The sequence below is a fragment of the Trichosurus vulpecula genome, chromosome 4, assembly GCF_011100635.1.
Source record: "Trichosurus vulpecula isolate mTriVul1 chromosome 4, mTriVul1.pri, whole genome shotgun sequence".
NCBI classification, from domain to species: Eukaryota; Metazoa; Chordata; class Mammalia; order Diprotodontia; family Phalangeridae; genus Trichosurus; species Trichosurus vulpecula.
The window spans coordinates 102873237-102891159 of NC_050576.1; the positions used below are offsets into that span (position 1 = coordinate 102873237).

The following is a 17923-nucleotide window of genomic DNA, read 5'->3' on the forward strand; positions in this document are numbered from 1 at the left end:
TAACTTGAAGAAGAGGCGAAGAGGTGGGAGTGTGAAGATCGTCTGTTTAGGGTCAAGGAGGGTGGGAGGGAGGCACATATTGGCCTAGAAGGAAACAATGTGGGAGAGTCCTATAAAATTATTTTGATGAGATAGTAGGGGTTAGGAGAGAAAATACCAGGGAAGGGGCCTTTGTGCCAAATCTGACGGATCGGTAATTGATTTGGGAGTATACTTATAAACCAGAAGGTTGGGGGTGGGCAGGTTCAATGTAGAGGTAATGGAGTCTCACCTCTTTTTGTAGGAAGGAGATAGCAAAGGCCTATGGGAGGTCTAGTAGGGAATCTAACATCAAAGTCCAGGTAGGAAGGCAACTGTCCTACCAAGTTGCAGCTTACCAAGGGCCCAGACCCTTGGGGACCCCTGGGGGCAACTTGTGATGGAGAAGAGACTGGTCAAGAGTGGGATGTCTTATCTAGTGCTGAGAAGGTGGGTCAGAGATAGCAGTTCAGATATAGGAAACTCACTTCACCTTCTTCTAGTTTTTTCTCTTCCCTTGAATGCTCTCCCATGGACTTTTTTCAGGGCTCTTGTCAGGTATTGAATAAGTTACATGTAATATCTTTTAACCTGATGTCTAACACTAAAATGTTTGCTAGGACAAGGGATACAGTGCCAACATCTTGGCATTTTAATGACATTGGAATGTCACTTCCCATTTCCCAAGCCTCCTCATTTTGATTCTCTCTCCCAAGAGGCAGATTGGGAAACCCCCAAATTGCCTCCTCCTCCTCCAACCACAGTCATCCTTGGCCAGGGGCAGAAGTCCAGGCCCAAAGCAGCCACAGTCCCAACTCCAGCTGCTGTGCTAGTCCAGGTCAGACTGGTGTGAGGAGGGGTACCCCAGAAATGCTTTCAATATTTGAGATCCAAATGGAAACTCTCAACAGTTCCCCCAAACATTTAAGGCTGGGGGATGGATAATATGACCTGTTGCAGGCCCCTTCCCCCACCTCAGGATTCTTGGATCATTACCCACTCAGTTGGCCACCTTCCCAAATCATCAGATCTGGGTCTGAAGGGGAAGCTCATAAAGACTACATACTTAGCCTTTTCCCACAGGGTGGATAATTATTTTTATATATTGCCACCGATTAAAACACAAGAAATAGCTTGGAGGAATGCTCAGGTATTGGGCCTTTGATGTAGACAAAGGAAGACCTTTCTCTGCCTCACAGGGCTCTTGCACACACATTAATTCTTCTGACAGATGGAGGGGAGAAGGGTTGTTTGTGAATTAGCATAGCCTGGAGACCTAGTTGCAATTGCCCGCATTTTAATATCCCACCTTTGATCTGTTGAAAAGCTGACAGGGAGAGGGGAAGGACCTTATTAGGTGGCATAAATCATACCTGATGAAATCACTTTCCCCTGACAATTTAAGACCATCCCCTGTCTCTAGGAGGAAAGAAAAAAGAGAAGGTGGGAATGAGAGCAGAACAAGTATTGTCCTATCTAGAGTGCAGAAGAATAGATTTCTAGGCTCAGATTTAGAAGCCAGCAGTGTCAAACTCAGATAGATACAGGAGCCACTGAAGTGCACAAAAAGATCCCTGTGGGCTGCATGTTAACTTAGAAAACTGCCTGTTAATGTTATCTATGTTTTATTGTATTTTCATCTATTTTGTTAAATATTTCCCAACGACATTATAATCTGGTTCCGGCCTCACTGGCGAATGTTGCTGCCCACGTGTGGTTGCATTTCTGATACCACTGACCAAGACCAAATCCCTTACGAGCGAGGAAAGCCCAGAGAAGTTATACGATCTACACGATGCCATTAACAGGTAGAATTTTCTCAATTTGGATATGGATTACAAGAGCTAACTAATCTGCTTTTCACACTCGAAGCTGGGCCTTCGATCCCTGGCCACATAAACCACATTTTGTTTGTGAAGCCCAGACCATAGGACATGCTTTCTGGAAGCACAGGATGCTTTGTCTGGGAGACCCTGAGCCCTGGCCCTTCAGCCTGGCAACAAGGACCTTGCACGATTTGTTTTACATCTTTCCCAGGAGAGGAATCTAATGATGGGTTCCAGATGTGGTAAGGCACAGCTGGGACTTGAGCAATAGGTCCCAGATGTTGACTCTGGAGTGGGATACGCATTTGGAGAAGCTGGAAGGATTAAAGGTCAGCGCCAGAGAAGTGTGTGCTTGTTTGGAGACAGACCCAGAGAACTGAGACACAGAGACACACAGAGATAAGGTTTTGTCCCTCTGTGGAATCCTGGAAAGCTGGTCCTATAGGAATTGACAGTCTTGGGTTCATATCCCAGTTTTTGTCCCAAACTCATCGTATGGTGGGTCATCTGTTCTCTCTGCACTGCACTTGCTCTTCTGTAAAACGAAGGGGTTGGACTAGATCAGCGTTTCTTAAACTGGGTTGAGACCCTATATGGGGTCATGAAAAATCTGGCAACAGTAAAAGGTTTCTGAACCCGCGACGACCAAAACTTAATTAAAAATCAAATGCATAATGAATCTGAGGTGTTTCTGGCAGCGCTTGCCCACATGCCATTGCACAACTTCACTGCATGTAAACACACAGCCTGTGTGTTCTGAACACACAGCATGCGCACTTTGCACTGCACATACTGTCATGCCACTCAACGCCAATGAACGTTGCTGAAATATGGGGTCACAAGTGGAAAAAACTTTAAGAAGCCCTGGATTAGATGATACCTGAGATCCATTAAAACTCATATGACTTTCGTGACCTTGAACAATACCTCTCTGAACCTCTGTTTCTTTGTCAGTAAAATGAGACTTGGATTTGATGGCTTCTGAGGTCCCTTGCAGCTCTGGGATCTGTAATCCTATGAATCTATGATCTTACAAACTCCTTCCTGCTTTAACACTACAGAAGTCTCTCATAGAAGAAGATTCAGCAAATCCTGCAGCTTCCAAGGCCTTTCCCTAGCTCCCCTCTGCTGGAATCACCTGTGACTCAGTTATTCAGTAAACTGAGGGTTCGTTATGGGCGGAGATCTTTGCTAGGGCCAGATATTACAAGGTTAGAGCTACAGTTAACATTGGTGGTCATCCAGTTCAGTCCCGATCAGAGACATTAAGTGTCTTGTCCAAGGTAAGGCAGGTAGTAAGTGGAAGTCCCAAGTCCTGTGATGACAAATCCGGCACACTTTCTACTTCATCAGGGCCAGGAAAAGGAGGAAATTCCATCCCACCATTAGGGATTCCCAAGTCTTAGGGAGGACCTACATTTCCTGCCCTCCAGGAGCATCCAGTCTTATCACCTAGTTTGTGCTTGAGTGGTCTCCTACCCCCAACCTCTAGGGGAGATTCTTGTCCCATTGGGAGTAGGGGTGGTTAGGGGGAAGGGTGATGATGCAGTGGAGGCTGGAGGGAGGGAGGAATCTATCAAAGGAGCTAAAATGGTTCCCTGAAATATTCACATTTTAATGGGAGGGCTCTTGAGGACTTCAAGTCTTCAGATTCAAAGGAAAAAGCAACAATGGTAGAACTACAGGGAGGGAGGGAGGGAGAGAGAGAGGGAGAGAGAGAGCATGAGAGTGTTTGTAGAGCAGCTAGGTGGCACAGTGGATAGAACACTAGCCCTGGAGCCAGGAAGACCTGAGTTCAAATCCAACCCCAGACACTTACTAATTGTGTGACCTTGGGCAAGTCACTTAAGCCTGTTTGCCTCAGTTTCCTTATCTGTAAAAATGAACTGGAGAAGGAAATGGCAAATCACTCAAGTATCTTTGCCAAGAAAACCCCAAATGGGTGCTGATGAAGAGTAGGAAACAGCTGAACAACAAGGAGGATTTCCTGCCTTGACCATCTTTAATCAAACCACACACTTACATGGCTGGCCCTATGACGAGAACAACCAGTCTAATGGGTGGGTGACAGGACGTAGACCAAAGACCATTTAAAGAGGGTATGGAACTATAGAATGTTAGTGCTGTATGAGTTCTAAAAGATCATTTAGACACAGCTTGGTCCACTCAGAAAGCCCTGGGTTCAAATCCAACCTCAGAGACTTACTAGCTATGTGACGTTAGTCAAGGCCCTTTGCCTCTTCCTGCCTCGGTTTCCTCATCTGCAAAATGTGGACCTCCCAGGATGGCGTGAGGGTCAAATGAGTTAACACAGAAAGCATGTAGCAAGCTGTCAGGGGCCACACGAACGCTCATTATTTTTATCTAGTCTGGCCCTCTTGTTTTGTAGAAGAGGAAGCGGACCTTGGAAGGATTATAGATCCAAGGCCTAGAGAGGTAAAGCAAGTTACCCCAAGGTCACAGAAAAACTTAAGTGGCAGAGCCAGGATTTTTTCTTTGGGGGGGGGAGTAGAAAGGTAATCAGGTTTAAGTGATTTGCCCAGGGTCACACAGCTAGTAAGTGTCCGAGGCCAGATTTGAACTCAGGTCCTCCTGACTCCAGGGCTGTCTCTCTCCACTGTGTCACCCAGCTGCCCCCAGAGCCAGGATTTAAACCCAGTTCTCTTACTCCAAGTCCACTCTCCCACTCTGAATAGGGTCTCAAACATTTACTGAGTCCCTACCATGGTCAGGTACTAGGCTCCCTGAAGGGACTTGCCCAGGGCCATACATCTATATGAAAACAAGTATTAATAACACGCTAATAACAATTGATAGCACTTATATGGTGTTTTAATGTTTATGAAGAGTTTTATAAATAGTATTTATAAAATTTATATTTTATGTATCAAAGATTTATCAAATCTCCCCTCCAACGCTCTGCGTGTGACCCTGGGCAAGTGCTTAACTTCTGTAATCCTCAGTCCCCCTTCTGTAAAAAGGAGATAATAAAACCGGTAGTACCTACCTCACAGGATCATTTTGAGGATCAAAGGAGCTAATGTATATAAAGTATTTTATAGAACTTATAGGGTTATATAAATACCAGCTATTGTCATCATTGAAGATGATGTCATCCTCCGCTTAAGCTGCCACCCAGAATTCAGCCTTAGGATGAGAGGGAAGGAAAAATCCTTGATTTTTTTCAAGGATGAGTTCTGATTATAAAATAATTGCTTCCCTTCTGGGGAGTTGGGGAAAAACAAGGTGATGGCGACCAAGATGGGAGGGTACCTCAGTTTCCCTCAACCCCACCTCCACGCACAAACCCTCTTCTCATCATGACATGGGTCTTCAGTTCCAAGAAAGGGATAGAAGTGAGGAGACTTCGCTGAGTTGTCTGAAGATAAACAAAGTCAAGGAAAAGAAAGTTATTCTTTATAAATAGAGCTCTTAAGGTTTTTTTGTTTTGTTTTTTACCATTTTGGTAAGTTTTACCAATATAGTAAAAACCAACTTACAGAGCCCAGCATTGATGAGGAACAGAGCCCTGGAATCTTATCCTGTGGTAGCCTTCATTCAGTCGTAATTAGCTCCACTCTCATGCAACAGGACTCTTTCCTGTCACCTTGGGGAAATCCTGGTGTGGCCTGCTTTCTGCCTATAATCCAAACTTTTGCCCAATCAGCGTATGAGACAATGGCTGCAGAGCATTTTGTAAATATATGATGATGTAGATCATGAGTTATTTAAGAAAAAAATTCTATTCCTTTCCCTTCCCCAGCTCCTCCCACCCAGTTCAGGAGGCTAGAGGTTTATTCACAGGTGCCATTCATTCTTTACTTCCTCAAGGCCCTACCTGGGAGGTGTCACAAGTTTTAATCGCTCTGGGGAGAGCATCAATGGACTCATTCCCCAGTGTAATTCTTAACAATGGTAAGGGATTTTCCCTCATACATATACACATATGCAGTCATGGTGTCACAGGATATTAGTCGGAAGGGACCTTGGAGGCTAACTTCTCCAACTAAGTATCAAACCCTGTGTTCTACAGAATACTAGAATAGCGGTCATCCAGCTCTTACTGAAGACTCCGACGTGAAGGAAGGTGCAGCTAGGTGGTGCCGTGGATAGAGCACTGGGCTTGGAATCAGGAAGGCTCATCTTCAGCCTCAGATACTTACTACTAGCTGTGTGACCTTGAGCAAGTCACTTCACCCTGTTTGCCTCAGTTTCCTCATTTGTAAAATGAGCTGGAGAAGGAAATGGCAAATCACTCTAGTGTCTTTGCCAAGAAAATCCCAGATGGGATCACGAAGAGTCAGACACAACTGAAACAACTGAACAACAACAACAGAAAATGAAGGAAGTCCACTGTTTCCTTGGGGCGTAGCTCGACTTTTGGACAGCTCTAATTTCAGGAAGTGCCTCCTGACATGAAGCTTAAAGCTGCTTCTGTGCCAATTCTGCCCACTGCTCCTCTTAGTTCTGTCTGCTCTTCGGGGCCAAGCAGAACGGTGCTCATCATTTTTCCATATGATCGACCCTCAGATATCTGAAGACACTTTTCACATCTCTGTCCCCACAAAATCTTTCTTTCTCTAGATAAAATATTCCTACTTTCTGGGCAAGTCTCAGCCTCTGCTGGCCTTAGTTTCCTCAGCTTTAAATTGGGAATATCATTATCATTAACTACCTCCCAGGGTTGTTGCAAGGATCAAACAAGATAATATTTGTTTTTAAAAAAAATCACTTAGTACAGTGATGATACTAGGTGCATAGTAGGTGCTTAATAAATGTTCGCTCCCTTCACTTTCCCCCTTTAATCAGTCCTTGTATAGTATGAACTCGAGGTCTTTTTCTTCCTGGTCATCCTAATCTGGACCATCTCCAGCTGATGTGTGTTCTTTCTAGAACGCGGGTCCCAGAACTATAGACACGGTCTCACCTAGGCACAGTTCAGTCAGACGCCATCGTCATCATGATAGCTAACATTTACGTAGGACTTACTATGTGCAGGCACCTATGCTAAGCGCTTTGCTATCATCCTCACGTTTGAGCCTCCCACCAATCCTGGGGGGTAGGCGCTACTATTCTTTACATTTTAGAGTCCAGGAAACGGAGACCAGTGGAGATTAAGTGACTTGCCTGGTGTCACACAGCTAGTCTGAGGCCAGAACTGGACTAAGGTATTCCTGACTCCAGGCCCAGCTCTCTGTCGATTCTGTCATCTCCACGCCTCCCCTCCCTAACTCTGGACATCGCTACCTTTTTCTTTGCTTTTGTCACTCAGACCCATGATTTCTTTGTTGTAGTGAGCTCCCAGTGTAGATGCTCAATAGACCAACGAAGAATTGTCAACTCATCCGCAGGTTGTAGTCTTAAAGTGTGCTCTGAGACACCGAGAGGCACATGTAAACCCAGGTCCTCCTGACTTTAGGGCCAGCCCTCCATCTGCCCTGCCGTACTGGTTCTCTCTATGCTTGGCATGCCTGTGAAGTAAGTGCATCTTGTCTCCTTGGCATCTTCTCCGTTTCTTTATTTCTCCTTTCTATGTGCTGTAGGGCCTTAAATAAGTTACTTCTCTGCGCCTCAGTTTCCTCATTGGTAAAATGAGGCGACCGAACTACAAATCCGAGGAAGAGACTGTATCTTGTACCTAAACTGTTGGTTTTCCCCAGTGGTCATCACAGTGTTCTGCACAAAGGAAGGGTTCAATACATCTTTGTTGAATGAACAAATACAGTGATCAATCTCAAATAATAGTAAATGAATAGGCCCTAAATTTGTTTTCAGCTCTACTGCCCATGGCAGTCTGATCCATCAATTGCTTCAGGCAGCAGCATGGCCAGTGGGAGGCATGGGCCCCACCTGAAGATCATGTATTTACTGTAGGAGAAACGTAAGGATATTTTGTCCGTTTTGATGTCATTTAGTTTAGTTCCCTAACATTTAAAATGGAGTTAACCTTATCCTACGTACCTTACGAAGTTACTATGGAGATTGAATGGGGTGTTGTAGATGAAAGCACTTTGGGAACTGAAAATAAGAAATCCTTATTATCATTACATATTGTGCTATAGGGCTTTATGTTCAGAATGATCTAGGTAGAGCAGAGATGGGACTGGCTCAAGATGCAGAATGAGATACACGTTTTTGGACACGGTCAATGTGGAAATTTGTTTTGTTTTTCTTTTTTTCTCAGTGGGGGGGGGAGTTCAGATTGAGAGAAAATAAATGCTTGCTAATTGAAAATAATTAAATTTTAAAGTAAAAAAGAAAATCTAGGTTGAGGTCTAGCCACTGGTGGGGCTGTATGAACCCCAGGGTTCAAAACTCAAGAGACGTGTGAACGTTGATATTTGGTGGGTAGGTTGGGAGAAAGGGAGAACCTGCTGGTTCATCCCACAGTAAAGAGACAGGCAGGATTTGCTGTGTTGTGTCATGTCATGGCAAGAGGGCTGGATTTGGAGTCAGAGGAAGAACCTGGGTTCAAATCCCAGCACTACCTCTTACCACCTGTGTGATCTTGGGTAAGCCAAGCAGCATTTTCCTCCTCTGTACAGTGAGGGGCTTGGATTAGGTGAGCTTTCAGGTGCCTTCCAACTTTAAATCCAATGAGCTCTGGACAAGATGCCTCCCACCTCCTTAAGCACCTTCTTGGAAACCTCAGCAGCTCCAGTGCTGGGAGCTGGGCTTTGCTACAGAAGGCATTGGGGTGGGGTAGGGGGAAGGGGGCCCTTCTGCCCCTTTTAGAAGGCCCCCAGGATTCACTTCTTCTGATTTGCAGGTGCCAGCGTGCTCTCTGCCAGGAGCTGTCTCTCCACCTGGCAGACACTGGGTCAGAGCTGTTGGTCCCTTCAGGCAACCAACGGCTTTTACCTGGATTCTTTCCCTCCCTCACCCCCCCAAAAAAAAGAAAAAGAAAAGAAAAAAAAACAACCATTTTCACTTTGGCTGCTATTTTCCAGTTTCAACATTTCCCTCCCTCCCCTCCCCACCCTTACCTCCTACCTACCCCCACCTCACCTAAGTCAACAAGCGGTCTCCCTCCCTAGTACTCTATAACTTTTTTTTCCTTGTATTGGGAAATAAGGTGAGAGGGAGGAACGGGCTGCAGTTCTGGGTCCTCCTTCTAGAGCCTGGGAGATCCGAGTATTGGGGATCCATAGAAAGAAAGACAGCAAGACCAGTGGTGTGCGGAGAAAAGGAGACTGGACACTTGGGTCCTCAAATGAGGTTAGCTCCTCCCCTGGCCACGGGACCACGGCTTGGTTCCTTCCCCATCTGTGTCTTAGTTTCATGGAATCAAAGGAATCTTAAGAGTCCCCCCCACCCACCCATTTTTTAGATGAGGCAGAAAGAAGGGACGTGACTATGCCACAGTCCTGCAGGTAACAGGTAGCAGAACCAGAGTCAAACCAGGTCCGCTGACTCCAAATCCATTGTACCAGCCTGATTCTCATTCACTTTCTGAAATCAGCTTCACCTCTGAAGCTAGCAACCCTTGTCTACAGGGACATCTGGCGCAAAACTTGCCAAGGGCAAATGGCAAGAACCGATCCCATAATTCATTTTAGCCAGAGCAGGGGTGGCAGAGACGTTGCGCCACCCTGGGGCTTCTGCTGGGGAGGCCACTGAACGGGGGAGGCATTAGTTAGGAGAGGGCCAGGCCAAGAAGGAGTTGCCCAAGCTGGCCAATGGTGAGCCGAAGCATTCCATCGGGCCGCTTCCTGTTATAATTCATCATTCTGGCTAACCTGTGCTCGGTTGAGCGGTCTTCGCTCTGGTGAAGGACTGGGAGCGTCGTTGGTGTTCCCTAGATCTCAGTCTTCAGAATTTCCACCTTCATTACATCATGGCCACTCATACTGCCTTCTCATCCTGGAGGATTCACAGGGGCCAAGCAGAGATTGAAAGGGGGCATTGTAGAGTCTGAGGATGTCTTAGAACACCTTGTTATGAAATTTGAATCATTTAAACGATTGATGAGAAGTGCCCTGTGGATGTCTGCCAGGCTGGAGAGCAGATCTCTTTTCACTTTCCCTCAAGGATTCTTTTTCCGTTATTTTCTTCTGATTTATCCAGGCCACGTTATCTATCTTCTTCCAGTTATGGAGCCCAAAGCAAGATACTGGCTGAAAATTATGAGAGAACAATGGAGTAATTCCTCCTTGATATGGTCTGGTTGGTCTCCGTTGTCCTTTTATCCCATGGTACACTATGATGCAGTAGTCCACTATGACTGATTCAGGTGGTGGTTTATTATGAGCATGAGACCTTTTTCCTTCCTCATTTCAAATTTAAACACAGTATGGATGAAATTTTCCCTCTGGAAGCAACCTAGTACAGAATGTGTAAAGTAGAAGTACAATCTTGCCTAGTCACTGAGTCCCTTCAGTGTTGTTCCACATTGTCAATATTCCCCACCTACACATGAGGAATAATCATTTCACTCCATTTTAATCTACTAGTTTCTTACAAGAATCACACAACACAACACACGTAAAAGTGTTAGGTTGTTGAGTGGTTTTTCAGTTGTGCCCAGCTCTTCATGACCCCGTTTGTGGCTTTCTTGGCAAAGGTACCAGAAGTGCTTTGTCATTTCCTTCTCCAGCCCATTTTACAATGAAGAAACTGAGGCAAACAGGCTTAAGTGACTTGCCCGGGGTCACACAACTAGTAAGTCTGAGTAAGTCGGAGGCTGAATTTGAACTCAGGAAGAGGAGTCTTCCTGACTCCAGGCCTGGCACTCGATCCAATATTCCTATTATTATTGACTGAGATAATGACAATTCACGGCTTTGCTGGGCCAATCAACATCTAACACTAGATTTGCAATTCTAGGGGGAATGATTGGTGCTTTCATAATGAAATAATATATTTTTAAAAGAGCAGAAGGAGGAACTCACCAAAGATTGGAAGTCTGTCCTCCTTTCTCTAAGCAGATCAAGGCCAAATTCCTGTTATCCTAATCCTCCCATGAAGAAGACTGCCCCCACCCCTGGTCCAGCCCCTCCTCAAATATCTTAGGGTATGGAGTTTTCAAAGTAGAGTAAGCACTAAGCCTGGAGACAGGAAGAACTGAGTTCAAATCTGTCTTCAGACACTAGCTGTGTGACCTTGGGCAAGTCACTTAACATCTGTCTCCCTCAGTTACCTCTACTATAAAATGGGGATGGATAATAATAGCACCTACCTGGTAAGGTAAATTGTAAGGATTAAATGAGATAAGATTTGTAAAGTGCCTGGCACTTCTTTCTCTTGCTCATGGTCACCAAGTTTTTTCTTCTTGCTGTCTAGTCAGAATCCCTTCTGCCTCAGTTTGCCCTTCCCAGTTCCTCATTTGAGCTTTGGGGAGAATTCCCCTCTAACAAAGCGGCCCCCACCATTTCTGGCTTTCTTTGGTTCATGGGGCAGCCTTTATGTGGCAAGGTGATGTGATGGCAAGCTACTGCTTGGGGCTGAGAGGGGAGAGAGGGGCCCCCATATCCAGCGCTCCCTCCCTCCCTTTCTCCCTCCCTCAGGCCCAGGTTAAGGTATCACGAAGGAGGAGTCTGGCAGAACAGAGGTTAAAATGTTTCCCCGGGGCCTGAGCAAGCCAGCACTGGCCTGTGGGGTCCCTGCTAATCTGCCCAATTACCACAGGTAGGAATCATAATCAGGAATCACTTAAGGAGCAGGAGCCCACTTGGAAGAAAGAGAAGAGCTGTTGGGGCTGTTGACTTTTTTTTTTCAAGCTTTAATTGGCATAATTGTTCTCTTTTTCCTGCCAAGTGAGATTCTGTCTGGATAGACTCTCCTGCCTGGGGGGAGGAGCTCTTAGCGCAAGCCTTCCCGCTCCAGGGAGGCTGGCTCACCACTACTACCACCACCACCCTTCAAAAAAAAATTAAATTTAAAAAAAAAAAGGAGTCTAGGCCCCCGGTGCTGAGCTGAATCTAAGGCAAGATGTTCCCAAGGGGCCACAGGACAGGTGCCGAAAGTTTCCTTTTAGGAAATTTTCACTTCCTAACCTTTCTGCATCTCAGTCTTCTCATATGTAAAATGGGGATAATAACACCTACTTTTCAGGGTTGATGGGGAATCAAAAGAGACAACGCTTAAACCTTAATTAATGCTACATATAAATGCTAGCTATTGTTCCGCTTGTTGCACTTGACTCAAGGGACTGAGAGAGTTCTAGGGGAGGCACCCGCAGGTCACTGGGCCAGGTTATAGGTGTAGCCATCCTATGTCCTACATTTTCCAGGATAATCCCATACTTCATTGCCTTTCAGGATGGGGTGTGGGTGTGACCAAGGAGTACACTGTTAATACAGCTTTGTTGAGTGATGCATCTCAATTCTTGCTGCTGAAACTATGGTTACAGTACGGGGTGGGATGAAATTCCACATAGACAGAACAGTTGCTCAGGATGCCTGATGACTGTGCTAACCTTCTGATACTGGTGACTTCCCAGGTGTGGTGCCTAGAGACCTTGGTCTGGTGACACTGGTTCTTCAGTTGAGTTGAGTTCAATTCAATTCGACAAATATTCATTTCTAGCAGCTAGATGGCTCAGTGGATAGAGCTCTAGGCCTGGGGTCAGGAAGACCTGAGTTCAAATCTGGCCTTAGACACTTAACAGCTATGTGACTCCCGGTGAGTCAATTAACCCTGTTTGCCTCAGTTTCCTCATCCGTAAAATGCATTGGAGAAGGAAATGGCAAACCACTCCAGTATCTCTGCCGAGAAAACCCCAGAATGGGGTCACAAAGAGTCAGGCATGACTGAAGAATGAACAGACTACAACAGCAAATCTACAACTTTGGATCTCTAGCACTGCCCTAGGTGCGAGGAATACAAACACAGAAATGACAAAATAGCCCCTGCCCCTCAAGAAGGGTCCGTCTGAATGTTCAGTCAATAGATCACCCATCCTCCATTGCCCTCGAGGTAGTCCAGCCTCACAACTGGTTAGCAACCATCTCATCTTTGAAATAGCACAGCCACACCAGGGAGGAGAGAGGGTCCTCCTCTTTTTCCTCTCTCCTCTATTCCTGCTTCACCCCCTACTCTAAGCTGGTAGAGATCTGCCCTTAGGCGTCCTAGTGGCTACTATGTGATCTGTGAATGGGACAATTAGATCACACACATACACACACAATCTTTAGTGCTCATGTGACCGGCAACAAGCCTCTCAGGCTTTAAGCCTCTTATACTTGGATGATTTGGGGATCTCATCAATGAGGGAATTCCTTTCATTGGTGTGAGTTACAGGCCACCCATTCCCCTGTTCCCAGTGTGATTCTTGTCCACTTTATTCCACTCAATTCCCTCACTGAAGGTTTAACTCTGATTCATTTACTGTTTCATGGAGGTCGTCATAGTATCGGAAGTGCCCATCTGCAGTCTTTCACCTTTGCTATATGTCAGCCCACTTCCTTTTCTGATCTCACAGGCTGATGTCATTCATGCTACTTTTGGCACTCAAGTCAAAACCGATAACATGTCAAAGCTGACTACAGACCACTATGCATGAATGTTCCAAGATGTGGTGTTTCATGGTTCATAGCCAAATTATAAACCGCCAGGAGAATATTGGTGTTGAAAGGATAAGCTTTTGTGTCATTGAGTTGCTTGGGATTTTTTTTTAAAGTCCTGTGCAGTTTTCCCAATTTGATCTAGCCTGATCTCTTAATCCTATTCAAGTATGCGCCCATATTGTTATCCATCCATACCCTCTAACCAAGAGAGATGTACTGATGGAATAACTCAGTGAGTTGTCTCTGTTTGCATGCCACACCCTGGGTAATGTGGATCCTTCTTCTACTTGGTTTTCCCTCTGTAGATTGCTTGGCCAATATCTTTTGAGTGACTGTGGATTGTATTTAGTAAGCCCTAAATCATGACTTAATGGAATCAGCATAATGTCATCCAAAAACGGTGCATCTTTACAGCCTTTGTCAGTAAGGAATCCCTCTTCTGTTTGGGACATCAAGATACTACAAGTAATTTTCCCATCCCTTATCCCACACTCACTGGATCCAGGGAACAAGACAGGTGGAACATTGTCTGATGTTTCCCTCTCACCCACTCCCTCTTGGGATCACAGAAGATCATAATATTAATTGTTGTTCAGTTGTGCCTGACTCTTCATGACCCCATTTGGGGTTTTGTTGGCAGAGATACTGTAGTAGTTTGTTGTTTCCTTCTCTGGCTCATTTTACAGATGAGGAAACTGAGGCAAACAGGGTTAAATGACTTGCCCAGAGTCACACCGCTAGGAAGTGTCTGAATCCAGATTTGAACTCAGGAAGATGAGTCCTCCTGACCCCAGGCCTGATACTCTATCCACTGCACCACCAAGCTGCTTCCATAATAAGAATAGCTAACATTTATACATTAGATCGTATCTCTGCCAAGGAAACCCCAAATGAGGTCACAAAGAGTTGGACACCGCTGAAATGACTAGACAAAAACATTCATATAGGGCATACTGTGTGCCAGGCATGAAGCTATGTGCTAAGCGTTTTATGATTATTATCACATTTGGCTCTCATAACCCCGTGGAGTAGGCACTATTAGGACCCTCATTTTTGACGTGACAAAACTGAGGCAGACAGTTTAAGTGACTTTCCCAGGACCACACAGCTAGGAGTAGGAGTAGAAATCACAATAGCCCACTCTCTATAGCATTTACTAGGTGCCAGGCCCTGTCCTAAAGTGCTTTATAATTATTACCGTCATTTGTTCTTTACAACAACCCTGGGAGGTGAGTGTTACTATTATCATCCAAATTTTACAGAAAACTGAGGCAAAGGACTTGCCTAGATCTAGTCACACAGGTAGTAAGTATCTGAGGCTGGATTTAAACTCAGGTTTTGCTGGCTCCAAGCAATGCACCACAGGGCTGCCTCTATCAGCATGGAAAAGGGCCATCTCGTCCTGAAAAAGAATTCACCAAAAAGTGGCTCATTCAGCCTTTAAACCGAAGATCTCTAATAAGAGGAACCCCCTACCTCCCAAAGCAGCCCATCCCACTTTCCTGCCTTCTGTCAAGGCCCCACTGAAATCTCACCTTCTTTCCTGATCTGCCCTAATGCCAGCCTCCCCTCAGAGATCGCCTCCAACTAAGCCTGTCTATATCTTGTTTGTGCATAGTTATTTGCATATTGTCTCCCCCGTTTGGCTATGAGCTCCTTCAGAGCAGGGAATTAGTTTTTTGCCTTTATTTATACCCCCAGCACTTGGTACAATGCCTGGCATAGGGTAGGTATCTAATAGATACTTGCTGACTTTTGGAACAGGCTCTTTTTTTCTGCTTTGTTATCTTCTCAGCCAGCCCCTCTTCCCCCTCACTCTCACATAGGCTTTGCTCATTTTCCTCGAGTCCCCAGATAGAGGCTGCTGGAGAGAGATGAGGATACTTTCAGTTCGTATATCATGGGATGATAGTTGTTACAGCAGGCTGCATCCTCATCTTGGGAAGATGAGTTTCTTGTCTCTGATATTCTGCTGTATGTCTGCCTTAGGTTGGAAGTTCCTAGGAGGCATAAATTGGGTTTATCCAACTGGTGAAACTCAGAGCTTAACCTGCTACCCACTGTATGCTACCATGAGTTCGAGTTTTACTGATGCTGTTCCACCCTCTTCCTCTCAGGCGTCTGGATGCCAACCTCATCTCTGTGGTCCCCGAGAGGAGCTTCGAGGGGCTCTCCTCCCTCCGCCATCTGTGGCTCGATGACAACGCCCTCACGGAGATCCCTGTTAGGGCTCTCAACAACCTTCGCTCCCTGCAGGCCATGACCTTGGCCCTCAATCGCATCCGCTTAATTCCGGACTATGCCTTCCAGAACCTCACAAGCCTTGTGGTGCTGTAAGTTACTCCTTTCTCTCCTAGTGCCCTGGAGAACTGTTCTTGGGCTGGGCTATGTGAGCTTGCTGTAGAACAGGGCTTCTTAACTCCTTCTGTGTCATGGGCCCTTTGGCAGACTGGAAACGCTTATGCCCCCCCTTTTCAGGATAATGTTTTAAAATGCACAAAATAAAATATATGGGATGACAAACGAAATCAATTATATGGAAAATCATTATTGACATAAGTTTGAAAACCCACAACTCCCAGTTAAGAATCTGTTCTAGAGTCTAGTTATAATGTTGACCAGGCAGCAGACGTCTGGGTTCTAGCCCATTCAGGGCTCCACTGCTGCATCGTGGGCACCTTGGGTAAGTCAATTAAGCCATATGAGCCTCAGTTTCCCCTCAGTTAAATGGTGAAAATCATCCCCTTCTTGATCTATCTCCAGATTTTTATGAAGACAAATGAGAGGTTTTATGAGGAGGTTTTTTTTTATGAGGATAAATGAAAGGAAAGTTTTTAAAGTGCTTTGAGCTCGTTGAAAGACAAGAGTTACAGGAGCAGAAGGAGAGCATTACACTAACATTTGGCTGCCAGAGAGTCTAATTCAGTCACTGAGGAGAGAGAATAATCACACTAGACCGATTTGGGCATGAATTAAAAAGTGAAACCTGATGCCTCTCCCGTGCCTCAATCACTGGAAAGGTCCGAGCGGAGGCTGTTAGGGAAGGGGTGTGTGTGTGTGTGTGTGTGTGTGTGTGTGTGTGTGTGTGTATGTGTGTGTGTGTGTGTATATGTGTATGTGTGTATATGTGTGTATGTCTGTGTTTATGTGTCTGTGTATATGTGTGTATATATGTGTGTATGTGTGTATATACATGTGTCTGTGTTTATGTGTCTGCGTATATGTGTATATGTGTGTATATGTGTACATGTATGTGTATGTGTATATGTGTATGTATGTGTATATGTATGTGTGTATATGTCTGTGTTTATGTGTCTGTGTATATGTGTGTATGTATGTGTGTGTATGTGTCTGTGTTTATGTGTCTGTGTATATGTGTGTAAGTGTGTTTGTGTTTGTGTGTGTGTGTGTGTGTGTGTGTGTGTATGTGTAGAGGGTAGATTCCTACCTGGGATATGTAGTTGAACTATGAGATCTCTTCTCTGGAAGGGAGGAAGGAAGGAAGGAAGGAAGGAAGGAAGGAAGGAAGGAAGGAAGGAAAATAAGCATTTATTAAGTGCTAACCCTACTATGTGCAGCTAGGTGTCTCAGTGGATCCAGCCTCAGAAACTTTCTAACTGCGTGATCTTGTTCAAATCACTTAATCTCTGTCTGCTACTGGAGAAGGAAATGGCAAACTGCTCTAGTGTCTTTGACAAGAAAACCCAACGAACAGAGGTCCATGGTGTCATGAAGAATTGGACACGAGTGAAACAACTGAACAACAGCCCTACTATGGGTCAGGCACTATGCTAAACACTTTACAAATATTATGTAATTTAATCCTCACAACAACCCTGGAAAGTAGGTGTTATTATTATCCCTAATTTACAGTTGAGGAAGCTGAGACAGGATAAGTGGTTAACACAGCTATTAAGAATATGAGGCTGGATTTGAACTCAGATCTTCTTGACTCCAGGCTCCATGTTTTATCTGCTTCATCACCTAGGCCTCAAAGTGAGGCTTTATGGTGAAGGAAGGATTCCTTCTCTCCCAATAAAATACCATACCCCAAACAGTGTTTGGGTGAGAAATAAGGTTTTTCCAGGCTCCATCCTGGAGATCAGGCAAATTCATCTTCATCCTTCCTAATTGCACAGCAAAGCCCATCTGAGTAATTGCCTGGAGATAGCATCCCTGGCAGGAAGTGGGGACTCGGGGTTAATGCTGTCTCCTCAATGGCAACGTTAGAGTACAAATTAGTTTCCAACTAATTGCTCTGAGTGATTGGTAAGTTCACAGAGCAATTACTAAGGGCTTGGAGGTCATGGCTAATTGCTTTCCCACACACGCTAATTGCTGAAGGAACATGGCCCCAGAGCACTGCCATTAGTGGCTCTTAACGATGACCACACACTTCTGGTGGTACCTGGCTCAGAGGAGCCAATGTTTATGACCAAGCCCAAGACTGGGTCAGGGCCTGGGAGTGACAGTTGGATCTTGGGCCCATTTGAGAGATGGAAAATCTGAGGCACACAGTTGATGAGGCCAGAGCCTCTATACTAGAGGGAAAAAAGATGGTATTGCTGAGTG

General features: G+C 45.2%; 1 protein-coding gene across 1 annotated transcript in view; it reads left to right on the top strand.

Moving 5' to 3' along the window:
- Nucleotides 1-17923, top strand: part of LGR6 (leucine rich repeat containing G protein-coupled receptor 6) — a 159603-nt gene that overhangs the window by 91258 nt on the left and 50422 nt on the right. The window contains exon 5 of the mRNA XM_036756744.1: nt 15469-15684. Within this exon, the coding sequence (XP_036612639.1) occupies nt 15469-15684 (216 nt within the window). The remainder of the gene's footprint in view (nt 1-15468; nt 15685-17923) is intronic.